The sequence below is a fragment of the Humulus lupulus genome, chromosome X (genome assembly GCF_963169125.1).
Source record: "Humulus lupulus chromosome X, drHumLupu1.1, whole genome shotgun sequence".
In the NCBI taxonomy this organism is placed as follows: domain Eukaryota; kingdom Viridiplantae; phylum Streptophyta; class Magnoliopsida; order Rosales; family Cannabaceae; genus Humulus; species Humulus lupulus.
The window spans coordinates 27,220,588-27,237,690 of NC_084802.1; the positions used below are offsets into that span (position 1 = coordinate 27,220,588).

The 17,103-nt window shown below is 32.8% G+C and overlaps 3 protein-coding genes across 3 annotated transcripts; all 3 read right to left on the reverse strand.

Moving 5' to 3' along the window:
• Nucleotides 1-232: 232 nt before the first annotated feature.
• LOC133803363 (FCS-Like Zinc finger 3) lies at nucleotides 233-1,314 on the reverse strand. Its single transcript, XM_062241374.1, has 2 exons — nucleotides 967-1,314; nucleotides 233-767 (listed from the first exon to the last, which is right to left on the reverse strand). Exons 1-2 carry the CDS (start codon nucleotides 1,086-1,088, stop codon nucleotides 599-601), a joined length of 291 nt encoding a protein of 96 aa, XP_062097358.1. The 5' UTR covers nucleotides 1,089-1,314; the 3' UTR covers nucleotides 233-598.
• Nucleotides 1,315-7,188: 5,874 nt separating this feature from the next.
• Nucleotides 7,189-11,028, reverse strand: LOC133803409 (probable dolichyl pyrophosphate Glc1Man9GlcNAc2 alpha-1,3-glucosyltransferase). The gene is made up of 4 exons (XM_062241445.1): nucleotides 10,054-11,028; nucleotides 9,455-9,661; nucleotides 8,326-8,563; nucleotides 7,189-7,802 (listed from the first exon to the last, which is right to left on the reverse strand). The coding sequence occupies exons 1-4, from the start codon at nucleotides 10,807-10,809 to the stop codon at nucleotides 7,405-7,407; spliced, it is 1,599 nt and encodes a 532-aa protein (XP_062097429.1). The 5' UTR covers nucleotides 10,810-11,028; the 3' UTR covers nucleotides 7,189-7,404.
• A 3,106-nt stretch (nucleotides 11,029-14,134) lies between these two features.
• LOC133804714 (putative pentatricopeptide repeat-containing protein At1g12700, mitochondrial) lies at nucleotides 14,135-16,822 on the reverse strand. Its single transcript, XM_062242856.1, has one exon. It carries the CDS (start codon nucleotides 16,598-16,600, stop codon nucleotides 14,768-14,770), a length of 1,833 nt encoding a protein of 610 aa, XP_062098840.1. The 5' UTR covers nucleotides 16,601-16,822; the 3' UTR covers nucleotides 14,135-14,767.
• Between the last annotated feature and the right edge of the window lie 281 nt (nucleotides 16,823-17,103).

Sequence of the window (17,103 nt, forward strand, 5' to 3'; positions counted from 1 at the left end):
TTACCTATATGACACACCAATTGCAATAATTGCTTCAGAAAAAGGGAACTAAAAGTTCTTTTTTTTTTAAAAAAGGAGGAAAATAATTGCAAATAGGAGAAAATGACTATGATGTTAAAATTTATTATTGATTTTTTTTCCTTGAATGTTTCAGTCCAAATCTAATATTTCTAAGAGAATTATATTCATATAATCTCTAAGAAAAAACATAAAATCACAAAATTGAAGCCGGTTACCATGAAATAAATCAAGTCTCTTTATGGAACTTGACTTAAAATGCCTCAAAATTTCATTTCAGATAGTAAACTGAAAAACATTCTTACAAGATTATACAAAACCCCCCAAGATCTCTTTCTATAAACATGGATCTATCCATACCAACCCAAAATAAAAACAAAGATTAAAAATCAAAATTTTAAGTCTGCCCCATACAAACCTTCCACACTCCTTTACAGATCACAGACTGATCAACACCCTTTAATCCCAATGACCCAAAATGACCATTTTCAACATGGGAAAATTTCTTTTTTTTTTTTCTTTACTTTTCCTCCAAAAGCTCAAAGATTGTTATTGTTAAATACACAGTTTGTATAGATCATCAGGCTACAGAAACAGTGCCAGTCCTTGAGGTTTTACTGGGAGTTGAATCCTTATTGGTCTCTGATTTTCTAAGAGATCTGCTACTCATTTTCCAGCTTTTTTCCTTTGCTTCATCAAACTCTATTTGCTCTTGTCTGCATTCTTTGCTACAGAATGGAGTATTTCCCCTGAAAAAATATTCCATAAAAGTACCATAAGATTCTGAAGATTTTCTAAGCAACCAAATGATAAACCAAAAACAGCTCAGATAAAAAAAACCACTTTTGGAATCAAAAAGTAGAAAATTTTCAAAGAATTCGAAAAATCTACATCTGGGTATCAAAGATTTATAAAGAAAAATAAATGTATTTATGATAAACTACACACCTGTACATAAAAATGTCTGAGTTATATCCAAGTGGCTTTCTGCAAAGGTAACAAGCTTCAAGAAAGTGGGGCTCATTGGCGTAGTCTTCAGTCCCAGCCAAATGAAACATTTGCGTGGCCATAGTTGAAACTTGAAAGAAAACTAAAAACAAGAATAATTACGGCAATTACAAAACGAGTAAGAAAAAAAAAACTGAACCAAGAAAATTCGTTTGAGAAACGAGCTTTTATTTTCTTTTATTCTTTTCTTATGCTTGAGCAAAAATGAGAGAAGAGGGGAGAGGACTACGAGTTAGTGTAGTTGTTTGTTTATAAAGAGGAGATTTGGCCAAAGACTTGTGGTGCAATCTAGTGCTGTATTGGGTGTTATATTATGGTGAACTTTACTAATGGGGGGATTCTTATCAGGGGTAGTTTGGTAATTTCACAAAGAAAATTATATGGACTTCGTTGGTCTGACGTGTCTAGGTTTTTGTAATCTTGTGAGAGTTGTTGTAAACCTGTCCAATGATAAAGTGCTTTGTAATGATGAAAACCAAAGGCGGTTTTCCAAGATTCCATGGGAATGGGATTCAATCTATTGGCTCCAGCTAGTTCATGCATCTGTTCATCCAAGATTAGTTTTTTTTTTTTTTTTTTCTATTTTCTTTTAGGTACACAAGAAATTCTTTTTTTAACTTTTGGTCCCCTTTAGTGTTGGGTATTTCTTAAACATCCATAAATTTTGACCTCTCTCTTATTTATTTATTAATGTCTTCATGTCTTTCATGGTTATCTTCACCTATACTATTATAAGAGACATTTTACTGGTTAAGGAGAATCTAGGATAGTTTTTCTATGAGTTTGTTTCCTCTTTTGAAGAAGGGAAAGTTATTAACTATTGGTCAAAAACAATTAAAAAAATGTTTTGCCAATTTTCAATGTGTTTAATGTAAAGATTAAAACTACTAAACTAAATTTATGAGGGAACAAGTAAGTGAATAAGAATCAGTCTATTACTATGGTCATTGAGTTTGAGCTAGCTTGGGTTTGCTTGTGAGCCTAGAAAATGTAGTGTCGAATCTAGCTCCAATGAAAGGTTTGTCGGTAGCTCAAACAATGGATTAAAAATGTTTAATTAGTAGAGCTTACCACTTTTTATGGACTATCTCTATTTATAACAATTTTTATGTTTATATGATTGATGTTGGAAATTCTTATTTGATTGGACTTCAATTTTAAAGTCAATTGGTCAGTTTTGTGTTTTAAAATAAAATTTGTGTTTCCAACATTGTCTATCATGAAATATTAACATTAACATATTTGTTAATTGTTTATATGGTAATACAAGTACGGAAATGTAGTATTTAATGATAAGAGAGATATTGGGTGTATAAAATTTGGAGTGATACAATTATATTCACATTTCTATGTAATTTAGTGTTTTTCACTATATATAGGAATTATAAATTTTAGGTATGACACACAATTACACTCAAACCTACTATATAATTTTTATGTCCATAAATATAATCAGTGAAATGTTTTTAGACGGTTTTCTTGACCAAATACACTGTTTACGATACTTGGTAGACTAGAGTGCAATATAAATATGAAGGGTGGGAATTTAGGGCAAAAGACAAAAATGTAGCCACTAATAGGAAAAACTCAACAAGTTGTGAATTTTCACTAGGAAGGAAATATTTGAGCAAAATATAATTCTTAAAAATTAGTGGGCAAAAACAAAAATGAAACCGAAGGTTCATTCTTCGGAATCCTTAAAATATCCTACATTCACATCATAATTACGAAAATACCATCATCTAGAACATCAACGCCGACTCAAAAGATGGTATTTTTGTAAATATAAAAAGCACAAGTGGTAAAGAAGTAAGTAGAAAACGTCACAATTCCTCTGCAGCGTTAATTATTCAATGTGAGCCGTTACTTTCGCAAACTGGGACATGAGCGAAGCAAATGGGCCCCGCAGCCCAATAAGAGGAAATTAAAAAAGTCATAAAAGCCCTAAAACAAACACCGAAACGTTGGAGGTGACTAGGAGTGGGGCCCATCTAAGGCCCACAAAACAACAAAACCATCCAATTTGTGGGACCCGCACTGAGTCAGGACCTTGCTGGCGCTACGCCCGAAGTACTTGTCCCCTGGGTCCCACCTACACCCACCTGCCCGCTGACCCCGGTCTGCCCGATATTTTCGCTGCCCGTTACACGTGAGCCAGTGACCGTGCACCAGCGAAGCACCATAGAGAAATTATTTAAGACTGCCACGTGGAAGTCATCGAGAATAAAGACACGGAATCTGATGTTTTCTATTTTGTGGGAAGCGGCCACGATGATCGAGGCTAGTGAATCGACGGTGGAGATCACGCCATGGATGAAAAGTCTTTTTCAATATTGAATATTTATTTATATATTTATTTGGGGAGGTGCCAATTTTGGGTTCTCAATTATTGGGTGGTACCACCACCACTTGAATTTCCCACGTTGGGGCACGAGCCTTTGGTACACTTGTGGTTATTGTAATTTGTTTTCTTAAGCAAATTATTTTTGTATTTTTTTAATTTTTATTGGTAGTGATGAGGTGTAATACACGAGTGTGACTCTTATAACGTGTATTTTTTTTTCCCAACTTATTGAAATAGATTTTTTTTTGCTCTATTTATTAAAATAGATATTGTGATTTTTTGTGATCACTAAAACATTAAAGCAATTTATTTTTTTACAAATGTGAAAAATTGTTTGTGGCACATGCACCGACTTATTTAGCTGTGGCTAAAAAAATTCATTTAATTTGTGCTAAAACAAACAAATAAATTCCACCCAAAAAAAAAAAAGAAAACCTAAATAAATAAAATTTAAAGCGATTTAAGAGCATATACATTTTTCGTACATATAATGTCACACGATGAGTCATCTTTAAAGTACTTATATTTATTTATACGAGTAAAAGTATGTCATGCATATTTTGGATATAAAAATGTGTGACCTCAGTATTAGATTCAATATGATTTTCTTATTTTCTAAAAATTTTAAAAGTATAACTTTTTATTACTAAATAAAAAAAATTGAATACCGTTATTTTTTTTCTTTCACTTTACACATTTATTCATTTCTTTCTATCTTGTATGTATCCATACTAGAGCTGTAAATACGGGCCGCGTTTTTGAACACGGCACGAAACCGGCACGAGCACGACACGACACGAAAAAATATGGACTTGGGCCAGGCACGGGCACGACACGGACTTAGCACGGCACGACACGACAAACCCGAAGGCACGACACGAAAGCACGACACGTAAGCACGAATATAAAAAGCCCGAAAGCACGGCACACAAAAAGCCCGAATTAAACTCAAATAAATAAAAAAATTATTATTATATCATCATTTTTTTATAGTATGTAAAAATATCATACTATTTTTATAGATTTTATTTCTTAAACTTTTTCTTGGTAAAGTTTTTAATGAGGCAATGTTTATTTTATTTTTAAATTTGGAATTTTTATTGTGTTAATTAAGTAAATATATATATGTAAAAAGTAAAACAAGAAAAAAAATAAAACATGTAAAAAAAAGTGGGCTCAAATTAGGTCCAGATTTTGGCTGACTTGAGGCCCATTTTTGGGCACGAAAAAATCCCATTTTAAAAAATGGGTTGGCCCACTTTAGAAATATGGGCTGGCATGATCTGGGCCCAGTCCGGCCCGGCACGTGACCTGTGTGGGCCGTGCTGGGCCTATATATATTTATACGGGCTGGCCTGGCCCGGCCCATTTTCTTACACGGGCTGGCCCGGCCCGGCCCGAATTTACCGGAGGCACGAAAAATGTGGGCCGGACCGAGCCGGGCGGCCCACAATTACAGCTCTAATCCATACATATCTCATTTTTAATTTTTCTTATTATCACCATATCTATATAAATCTCTTTATGATATTTTAAATTTGAGTAAAAAAATGTACGTTTGACATGGATAAGAATTAGTACTCCTTTCTTTTCTTTTCCTAAATTGTAAAAATATATAATAAAAAATTATTTTGTTCTTATTTTAAACAAAAAGAATAGATTTCATTTTTTTCATTAAAAGAAAAATATTATTTTATTTCTAAATTTTCATTGGCGGACTAAGCCACCTGGCCGAAACGTGTCACTGTACCAATGTCTAGGTGGGCCTACAACATTTAATTGGCATGTGCCCTCAAATTTGTATTCTTTGTTTGTGAACATTATTTAGTATTCTTTGATTTTTTTTAATTTTAAATTTTGTTGCTGACAATGTAAGAAATTAAATAACTAGTGTACGAATTTATTATGTACTAATTTCATTATTAAACAATAACATAAATTAGAATGACAACCTTGCAAGTTAATAATCTAAATAAGTTATTGTGATATGTATTAATATCACAATAAAATATTAGTTGTGAACTAGTTAAAAGAATCCAAATATTTGATTTTCTGCCACATTTAAGTTTTTATATGATAAAAAGTCAATGGTGGATCGTATAGTCTATGGTGAATCAAGTATATAATTTTTTTAATTATCCTTGTAATTAGCTACGTAATAACACGTGTTTAACAAATATATTACAAATTAAAAAAAACAAACATAATTTTAGAATATATATCATAAATAAAAACACATGTTTTGATTAATTTCTTGGTAATGACGTATTTGGAAGAGACTGAGCATAGTGGTGCTGAAAGGCCTAAAAGAGTAGCTATCAACTTATTGTAAAAAAGTGTAGAGACTTTAGAGTCAGTCAATGAACATATTTTTAAGTGATTTCGGTAAAATAAAATAATTAGTGAAAAAGATTGACATTAATTTCATATGTCATCTTCCATCTAAACGCAATAATTTCAAACACCCAATTATTATGATATTAAATAAAGAACAACACTATATTGATTGTCAAAGTAATATTCATACGCACATTAATGATGTGTCTGAGTAACCAAAATGGAGCCTATCATTAATTTAAGAAAATTTGTATGCTAAGAAAAAAAGATATTATTAAAATCAATAAAACTTAAATAGTATACTAAAAGAAAAATATATATATTTAACCTGACTTTTAGGTTCATAACCAAAAATGTAAACGTTTGAATTTCCATAAACAATTTTATCTTTTATTGTACATACATATGGATATGGATGTTGATTAAAGATTTGTTTAGATTGATATTCTGAAATTTGTATTATGATTTATTTGTAATTGAGGTTTTATACCCATTTAAAAAAAATAGTATAAAGTATTGTCAAATATAACATAATTTAAAAAAAAAAAGTTCACAAAAACAACTATTGTTATTAACAAGATCATGGAGGAAAAGTGAAAATTATACAACAAGTGGTAAAATAAATTATTTTCATAATAATAAAAAAGTAAATTGTGGAATAATCATAATACTTGGATAAGATCATCTTTTGAGATATATATACTCCAAAAACAATTTTATGACTATTTATATAATTTCTACATCAATCAATCTCAAAAAATTGTCCACACTCCACAGACTCTTGGATATAATTGATTACAAGGAAAAAGAAAAAGGAAAAACATTAAATATTGTAATAAATATGTTATTTAAAAATTTGTCCATATATTTTCCCATAAAAGTGAAACCTACATCCATACAAGTGGGGTAGGATGAGTCAGATCATAACAAAGTTGGACAAAACAAAAGTGATGAGGATAAACTTTCTAGAGCAAGCAAGAACATTGGTTCTCTAAAATCTATGTTTAGTACCCAAAAAAATGGTCTTGATGTGCTCTGCTTCTACAACTTTCAGAAGAGTTGAAAAGCAAAGATAAGTTCTTGTTTGGAATCATCTAATGATTTTTCATAGTCTATGGGCATAGTTTTGTTTCAGCCCATCAAATGGTATCTGGTTTTTTTATTTAAATAATAAAAAAAACTATTTTTTTTTCTTTTCTTTCAGTTTTCATTTATTTAATATATATTACGTGTACGTTCGGTATCAATAATTGAGACTGTATTTTTAAAATAAAAAAACACCTTATTTAAATAAAAATAAGAACACACAATTAACTATATGAAACTAATAAAAGGTTGAACCTGACTCTTCGTTTACTTTTTACCAGTTAAAAATTGAAAACACGAGTGGATGGTTGAAAATGTCCTGTGAACAAGAATGAAACATCAAACATGTTAAATGTCAGCTCTGATTATCATTAAATATGAATCAAATTCACTAATTAATAAAGCAAATCTAGAAATATCATATACTTGTATATGAACACTAAATTAATGATCAACAGCTAATAGTGGATGACCATTATTACTCAAAAAATTGATATGAAAAGCATTCACCTAGTTCTAAGCTGACCCAATTACATAAATGTCAATAAATGGAGAATCATTACAAACCCACCAAAAAAAAACCTAAAATTTTGAGTAGTTAAGAGAGAATGCTATGGACCAACACTTTTTACTATCCATTTTAACTGCCAAATCCAAGAGTACACAACTCCTATTGTGCTATATATAGAGATCAACATGAGAGGTATAAAAGGAAACTTATCACCAAGAACCAAAGGGTGCACAAATTGACCCCAAATTTCAACAATTATAATGCCAATCAAATAACTCTTCTCAATCCAGCCAATACTAAACCCTTTCTCCTGGGCTGATGTATTAGAACTTCTCTTTACTTCCTTCTTTTTAAGAGAAGTTGTTTTCATAGCTTTACCACTTTCAAATAGTGCAGAAAATCCTAACCACATCAGAAGGGAGTGTAGTAGTAGCAGTAGAACTTTTATTGGGTACTCCTGAGCTTCATAGAGAAGTGGGAAGAGTGAATAGCAGGACACTGAAAGAAATTAGAGAACACATAGCAGATTAGCATCAAAACGAAAATTAAGTTACGGTAAAGGAGGATAAGGGATTAGAAGATATCAATTTCGACAATCGTAAAAGAGCTATTTTCTTCCAAGAGGTTACAGTATCCACGGAAGGCAGAGTAAATGAGTTATGAGACTGTCAAATGATTGTTTATTAGCTTGCAGTTGTGGCATATTTATATATAAATTCTTTCATAGTAGAGCTCAGTGATTATGCAAGTTCTTGCTGCTCAATTTATTGTGATTAGGAAACGGAATCCAAATCATACTTTATAATATTCCTTAAAATCAAGAAGCATTTTTACCAGATAGAGTTAAAGAAAATTTCACAAATCAAATCAGAAATATGAAATGAAGAACACATTAAGCAAGAAACCGGCTTTGCAATGCAACATCTATAAAAAATGTAGGCAAATCATATGCACTTTAAAGCAATATAACTTTCAAGAAAAAGCCCCCAAAGTAACATCTAATTAAAGCAGCAATAAGTACCTATTGATAGCATGAAGTAATGCTTTGCATCATCCATACTCTGCACTGCTACTATGGCAAGGGGAATAACAAAATGAAGTGAAGCCTTCTCATGTACATGCCAACCAAACAAGAACCCACACATATACGCATAGGCTACCCATCTTGTAATCTTCCTTGGCTGTGGATTTCTCCAAACTTGAATTAGACAGGGACATAATGCAAGGAGAACCATAAGGAAAGTTGTCAGTGGAGTGATCTGCCATTGTCAATTCAATAATAATAGTGTTAGGTCTCAACAGAAATTGTTTGCATTTCAAATTGAAGAAAAGACAACTTAGTCTCATCAAGTCTAATAATATCACCGCTACCACAAATAAAAGAAAAGAAAAAAAAAAGAGTTTAAATTTAAATAAGGAACTCAAGGATCAAACAGGTAACTGATGACCTACTAAAACTGTGGCGTGGTGTGACAGATTAAGCTTCATATATTAAATAATTTATTTTTTTACACAATTGTATGAATCATCGGATTAATCTATACCATCAATAGAGTTTGTAAAATCATTTGACTCTATGAGAATTTGATAGATACTACATCACAGTTCAGTGCTTGAAAGAACATTGAAAGGCTATTTTATTGATAGGAGCCAAAAGAATGATACAAAATCACCAAGTTATTCGAGAAACTTGGCAAAACTCCCTGAGTAATCTTTTTACCCTAAACAATAACAAAATTCATCCATACCCTCTCATAAGACTAAACTGAATATTTATATGCTAGACTAACAAAGACTCCTAACCAGCCAAATAATGGAATTCGAGGTATTTGATAGCACACTTAAAAACATTACAACTCAACAATAGAGCCAAACACTCTACTAACAATATATCTCAGCCACTAAAGACTTGACAATTCAGCAACCATAATACTAATTAATTTCTAGGCTAATTTGATGCCTAACAGAAATTGAATAGAAAGCTGCTGAATTGGCTTTAGGGATTCACAACACTAATTCATTAAAGATGATTATACATACTAGAAAAGCCTAGACTCTCAATTGAATCCTACTCCCATTGTTCTCTTGAGATAGCATGCCAAGCGAAAAGGAATCTACACTTTATTCAGGTTTAAGCACGAGAGATTTACCTTAGGTAAAACAGCAAAAGGTGAAGAATCCCCAACAAGCCCACCGGTGAAAGAAGCTGCAGGTGTTTGAATATTGAAGCCAAGTTTTCTAAGAAAAAATGCAAGCCCTTTATCTAGTATAATATAAAACACCCAAAAATTTGGTGCCCAGTATGCATGACAAAGTCCCCTGCCAAAGGGAAACATGCGGCTGATGACTTGTTGTATCTGCAAATATAGAACACAACAAAATTATAATGTCTCCATTGGTACTTGTTCATGCTTTGTAACATGTAAAAGATTTGGATTATCCAATATGCATATACATTAAATCATAAAGACCAAGGTCCAAGGCAACAAGATAAACACTTTCCAGTGTATTACCAAGCTACGAACTTGGTTGCTCTTCATAGCATAAGAAAAACACAAGGCATTTTCCAGTGCATTACCAAGCTACAGGTAAACGTGGTTACTCTTCACATAACATAAGTAAAAGAAAAGGGTATTATCCAGTGCATTACCAAGCTACAACTGAACATGGCAGCATATCACACCATAAAGGAGACAAAAGGCATACAAGGGAATGATAAATATAAAACATTAGAACAAGAGATAATTACCTGCCCGTGATATACAAATGGTCCATATGCTGCTACAAAAACTGCCACAACCACCGTCCCCATAGCCGAAAGCCGCCTAAAACCTCTCAAAACCCCTCCCCAACAATAATGCCTCAGCAAGTACACGAAGTAAACCGGTGCAGCCACAGCAAAAAGATGCTTTAAACATAACAAGACCGCAAAAATAAAACCACCCATTAAATCATTTCCCTCTTCAAGATAAGAAAGTGAAATCAATAGAATCCCAAGGAGAAACCCATTATACTGAAAATGCAAATGATCTACAATCATAAGCATTGGGGACCAAATAACCAATACCCAGATCGATTTTCGCCTCTTTGAATCCAATTTTTTTGTCAATCTAAAAACCCCATATAGAAGACATAAATCTGATACAATCACGGTGATTCTTTGGAAATAAATTACAGTATTTGAGTTATAGTTCAAACCCTTTTGGAGGTCAACAATTTGGGGATCGACGAGGTTGGCGAAGATTGAGAGAAAGCGTTCGAAGTAAGCGAAGAAGGGTGGATAGTCTAGCGTCCAAGGGCTGGTCTCATCTAAGTACCATTGCGAAAGTGGTAGAGAGTTTGTGATAGCGAGCCAATGGCGATGGACCTCAAAGTCTGTGCTGTGGTAGGATGGGATCAGAAGGAGCTTCACGCAGACGGCTATGGCGAAGAACCACCAAATCCCTGAAATGGGGCTGTGCAATGTTGAAGTTACATCGAGATTTCGGTTGCTCCGTTCTTCCATGGAGAAAAAGGTATGGGCGAACACAAAGACTTCAACGCAGCACAATTGAGAACACGAATTAGACAAGGTGGTATGATTTCATGGCGATTGACAATTGGTAGCGCCGGTGGCTGAGTGGTGTTTTCCTGCTGATGCTGACACCATGGGTGGCTGCTTCGCCGATCTCGTTCAATATCCCCGTGAGTCAGGCAGAGCTTAAAGATGATGCTACAAAAGAACAAAAACGACATGAAATTGGAAAACGACAACATTTTAAAGTGATCATAAAATTATTTCTTCAATTATACAATATTTCTTGCAAAATTCAATCATGAGTGAAAATATTGGCTTATTTTAAAAAAGTGACAATTATTTTTTTAATTAAAGCATTGGCTTTATTTTAAGAGATGAATATGACATTATGATCGAGTTTTTTAAAATTTTGATAGAAAGTTAATCATGAATCCATAAATTGTGTGGTATTTGATAACAAAATTAACTGATCTTTATTGGGTTTTTTTCTTAAATACACTAATTCTATCGGTCGTGAGTCGTTTCTCCCTCGCTAATTACCCACATCAAAGAAGCTTAGAACAATAAAAAAAAAAAGCTCCACGAACACCAACAATCAAGCTTTAAAAAACAACAATAATAAAATCCAGCAAACAACAACGTGAAATCAATCAACAATTTGAAAATCATTGGCAAATTAGCAATGAAAAACTACTATCTTGGGCTACCATCAAGCTATTAATAAAAATTCAACAAAAAAAAAATCAAAAATCACTTTTCAGTAAGATTTAGAAGAAAATGAGAGAAAAAAACTTCGAATAAACGAGATAATATAAAAAATATAAAGCGGTTGTGGTGTTGTTATTTTTGTGCTCATTTCAGTGAACCTGTGATATAAAATGTAAAAATGTCATTGAAAAAATTATAATATTTATAAAAAAAAAACTAAGATTATGTATTTTTCAAAAATTAGAATCCAATACCAATTTTTGTACAAAGCAATGGACACAAGGGTGATCAAAAGAATTTTGTTAATTTTGAAGCAAGTGAAGAATCTATGTCGAATGATTGCAAATATGAAGACCTAAGAAAAAAAAATATTTGTTGATTAGTAGTTATTGTTATAAATTGTTTGAAACGTGTTAATTTTTTATAATTAAACTGGAAAACTCTATGTTATTAATGTGTGGGAAAACTTGAAAACATAAACATTTTAATTCTTAAATAGTTTATGTTTTGTTGCTTTTGTGTTGTGATGTTGTAGTGTTGATGATAGGTTTTTTATAGTATATGTTGTGTTGCTTTGAGGTTGACATATAGTTGTCAAAACTGAAATTGAGACAGTACTTTTAAAAACTGGAACTCATGAGATCATAAATTAAAACAACATAATATAAACTTAAAAGCAAGAGGATGAATACTAAAAACAATATAGCCAAAATAATTTACCAGATTTGTGAATAATCTATGTACAACTCAGAAGAATTGGCTCAGCCAACTTGTAAGAGAAATAAGTATTGATAATTATCAAGTCGTGGGAGCTCATATAGCTTGAAAGAAAAATAGACAAAATGCCAATGGGGCGATTTGAACAGCTGAGTTTTGGGTCTAAGCTTATGGAACACTTATAGAGAAGGTGAAAGTGTTGTGAATGACAAGAACAACATATCTAGTAGGTGCAGAGGTGTCATTTGTAAACTCGCTGATTTCAATAGTGCGGTAGGCGATTGAGTCACGCCGGTGATAGAGAAAAATAATTGGAAGCTACCTGAGTGGTGCGACGTGATGACCAGACCTTAGGAGAATGAGAAGGTCGAGTTTGGGTAGGGAGGTCATAGAGGAAGAAGAAGAGAAAAAATAATAGAGGAAGAAGAAGAAATTGAAAAATTTATAGTGGAAGAATAAGATAGAGAAAAAGTGATGGAGGATAAGTGGGTAACGTGTGTAGTAAACAAAACAATAGTTGTGTAAATTAAAAGTTATACAAATGGTATAAAAGATCAAATAAAACTGTAAAATAGAAAAAAATAAGCGCCTGACATAAAATGGCTAATTTTGGCATTTTGTGAAAAAAAAACCCCAATTTTTAATTCTAATGAAATAATTGAGGCTTTCAATCAAAATTCACTTGAATCTTCAATATGAATTTGATTTATTATTATTATTATTATTGTTATTATTATTATTATTTCTAAATATGGAGAAACACTACAAGTAATTGGTTACCAGTTTAAGATGGGTAAATGATTACTAGTATGTAACTAAAAAAAGAAGCCACAAGTTACTAATTTTTATTTCAGTAATAGGAAAATAATCACATTTCCATGTATCACTGAAAAACTAAAAAACATTAGTAACAAGTTGGGAAAGTAAACAAACCGCAAATATGACAACTCTATAACATAATAGTACAGTAATTAATTATGACAATGCAACAGTTCTTGGTTATTAAATCAGTTTTCCCCCTAAATTTTTTGAGGACGAAAATTTCTGGTCTTAAAGCCCCTACTATTGCTATGCAGGCCTTCCTCAAGTTCGTAGAGTTGGATTTCCTGTTTACGGTACCCACCCGAAACCAAAAACTATTTAACAAATGAAAACATCAATAACAAGCTATTAATCTAGATAAAATGAGCTTAAATAAAACAAGTATACTTAGTAACTATACATGTGGTTACCAATTACTAAAAGATGATAATGTGTAGTATAGTAAAAACTTATAAGTTCAGTAATTACTTACCAATATTGTTAAAAATGACTTAATAATCAATAGAGCAATATATATATATATACATATTAGGATCAGTTACACATAACCATTCACTAATTTTGTTAAATGTGCCTAAATACTACGCAATTAACGAAAAAGCAAAAAAAAGATAATAATAATAATAATCGATAACTAGCTATCAAATCATAAAAAAACTTAACTAGCAATATTAGATCTGAGATCTGAAAAACCAGGTATTGGTATTCTATTAATGAATAAGTTTTAAAGCATGACTAAGAAATAAAAATAACCATAGTAATAAAAAACGCTAAAATACCCACGGAAAGTAAAAAAAATAATAATCATTTAATAGTTTAGAACATGTGAGAGTGACAATACAAAAATTAACAGTTCTACATATTTTTTATTATTATAAAACATACATCCCATGCAAAACGATACAATTTCATAATTCCAATATAAATCAAAACTTAAAAAAAACTTGTGTATTCATGTAAATTCCTCATACTCTAATATTAAATAATCACCAAATACTTAATTCGCCTCTAACCTCGAGTGTACAATGAAATGGAAACAAATAATAACATAGGAAGGAAAAAAGTATACAATGCCTGAGGAATTAATTGATAATATGTTGGTGAAAATGTTTGTTACACTTTAAATTGCCACAGATATACATAATTAGTATCAAACTACAAACATGATGAGCATCATCATTCTTTCTAGTGTCATTTACCCCATAACTTTTAAGCTTTGTCCTAATCTGTTTAGAGAAGGAAATTACTTTGTTGTCTATGCCCCCTTATGTAGGCTCTCTTTGTTCAACCTCGTGACTTTCTTCTGCTTTTGGGCAAAGCCAAATTATATCATCAACCAAACCAATGGGGTTCGTAATATTTATCCATTCTGAGAGTCCTTTTTTCTTCATCTCTTATTTTTCATGCCACAACTGTCAGTTCAAAGGTTATAAATCTAGAAATGAACCAGAGACCATTGTAGAAAACAGGGAAATCCTAAATCATAATGAGTTGAAGGCTGAGTCTTTTGAACCTTGAAAGGTGTTACAGCAAGAATGGTTTTCTCCATTGAATTTGTGACTTCAACAGAAAACTCAAATTCAGCATCAAAGGAAAGGAAGTACTCAACTTCATATTTGTCATTATGGAAATGTGAGTGATGATGATGTTGTCTAATAAAGATATCCAGAAGGAAGACCCTTTTGCTGCATTTCTCTCCTTAACACATCGAGTTCCGATTTAGTCTCCCATGGTTATAAAACCAATTAATCAAAAAATTATATGCAGAATCAGTATGCACAAATTCTCCCACTACCATTTTTAGTAACATGTCATATGCCTCCTCCACGACACCTGCTCTGGCAAGTCCATTGATGAAGATTGCAAAGGAAACAGCATCGGGACGAATCCCTCTGCTTTGCATCTCATACCATAGATTCCAAGCTCCATTCAGGTTCCCTGTCCTTAGGTACCCATCCAAAAGCACTAGGAAAGCGAGCTTGTTAATAGGAAAACCCTTTTCTGTCATGTTACACAAAAGATCTTTGGCTTCATTTAAGCATCCCTTCTTGCACAAACCCAGGAGCAAATAACAGCATGTGGAAGACGATGGAGTTAAACCAAATCTACTCATAATCAAATAAGCCTTATAGGCTTTTTCTTCGAACCCTCCTTTACTATAAGCTGCTATAATAGAGTTAAATGCAACAACACTGAGAGGAAATCCTTTCTCAAGCATATTTTCCACAGATTCCATGGCTTCATCCAACCGTCCTGCCCAACACAAAACTGCAATCGAAACATCAAACAATGAACTAACTGGAAACACTTCCGGTACAGCTAAATCCCTTAACAGCATGTCCCCAATATTCTCCCTTCCATACTTGTTGTGACCTGCAATCAAGATATTAAATGTCATGCCATCAGGATTAATGCCTTTGTTCTTCATCTCCTCATAAAGCTTGTCTGCCTCACCAATATCCCCTGACTTAACATACCCATCGATCATGATATTGTATGTTACTGTATTTGGAAAAACACCCACATTAAGGATTCCATCAAAGAAACTCCTGGCTTTTACCATGTCTCCCTCCTTACACAAGGCGTTTATAACTGTATTAAATGTAACAACACTTGGTTCACAGACATTTGAAATCATGAAATGCATCCATTCAAGAGCATTCGAAATCTGGCCCATCATACAATTCGCATTGATTACAATATTGTATCCAAAAACATCAGGCTCACAATTGAATTTTCTCATCACGTGAAACAAACTCTCACCAGTTGAGAGCAACCCTTTTCGACAAAACCCGAGAATCATCATATTAAATGTATGAGTCGAAATGGGAGGCCCTTTACTAACCATATCCCTGAAAAGCTTCCACACACTACCATAATCACCAACTCTAATCAATAACTTGAACAGAATTCTACTAGCTGATGAACTTGGACTCACTCCTACTTCCCTCATCTTATTCACAATCTGCAAAGCCTCATAGCCCATTTCAGCGTTCAAGAAGCCTCGCATAAGGGTGTTCAATACTGAGAAATGTGACTCATATCTATAGTGATATTCCCACATGAACTCAACCAAATATCTACTCCTAACAGCTCCAATTTTATCTATTATATAAGAAACCATGTCTTGGGCCAAAAATTGGAGATCCTCCGCCGATAAAAAAAGTGCGGCGAGGCCAGAAGACCTCACAACTCTATCAGAATGGTCTCTAAACGCGAATTTAAAGAAAGCAAAAGCGGTGTCTCGAGTTTCCAACATCTTCATTATATTTACAAGAGAAGATGGGCAAAACTCTCTAGAGAAGCCCTGAAGTACGTAAATTTTCTGGGTTTTGACTATTTTCGATAACCCAACAGCGATTTTGCGCCGCTCGTTCGGGTTTATACTATTCGAAGAATCCGAAATGGGAAAATCAAAAGGTAAAAACTGGTTCAGAAAATCAAAGCTCTTGGAATGCCTTACAAGGAGAGTGTTGAGGGTTTGGGGTTGTACCTCGACTGTGTTGAGAATACGGCGCACGTTAGCGGGCATCGGCCGGTTTGCCGGAGAGTGTTGGGACCGGTGGAGAAGCGAGTTCTGGGGTTCTAGCGGGGTTTAGGGAGAGGAAGCAACGTTCGATTAGAGATGTTCAAAGACTCCCGAGACTTGAGGCCCAATAAGCATGAAAAGTCCATTATTACAGCCCAATGTCGTTTATTTAGTTGACTGGTCAAAAATTTCATTGTCGTTTTTAATAAGTGTCGTTTCCAAAATCTCTGTCGTTTGTAATTTTTTTTGTTTTATTTAATTATTGTCGTTTTCTCCTTGTTTTAATATGCTGTCGTTTTAAAATATCTTTATCGAGTTCTTTTATTTTACTCGCTTTACTTCTATGTACTAATTGCCGTTTAACCATCTTGAAAGGTATGTTTTTATTATTCTATGTTGATCTTGGATTTTTTTTATAATAATTAAAAAAAAAACTCAAAGAATTTCATTTTCTCGTATTTGAATTCAATTGTGAATTCTTTTTCTATAAAAATTAAACTTAAATG

Coding starts and splice junctions, on each gene's coding strand:
- LOC133803363 (XM_062241374.1), bottom strand. CDS start 1,088: ATGGCCACGCAAATGTTTCATTTGGCTGGGACTGAAGACTACGCCAAT. Junction 768..966: donor TCAGACATTTTTATGTACAG/GTGTGTAGTTTA, acceptor ATATTTTTTCAG/GGGAAATACTCCATTCTGTA.
- LOC133804714 (XM_062242856.1), bottom strand. CDS start 16,600: ATGCCCGCTAACGTGCGCCGTATTCTCAACACAGTCGAGGTACAACCC.
- LOC133803409 (XM_062241445.1), bottom strand. CDS start 10,809: ATGGAAGAACGGAGCAACCGAAATCTCGATGTAACTTCAACATTGCAC. Junction 9,662..10,053: donor CATTTGTATATCACGGGCAG/GTAATTATCTCT, acceptor CTATATTTGCAG/ATACAACAAGTCATCAGCCG. Junction 8,564..9,454: donor CTTTTGCTGTTTTACCTAAG/GTAAATCTCTCG, acceptor TGACAATGGCAG/ATCACTCCACTGACAACTTT.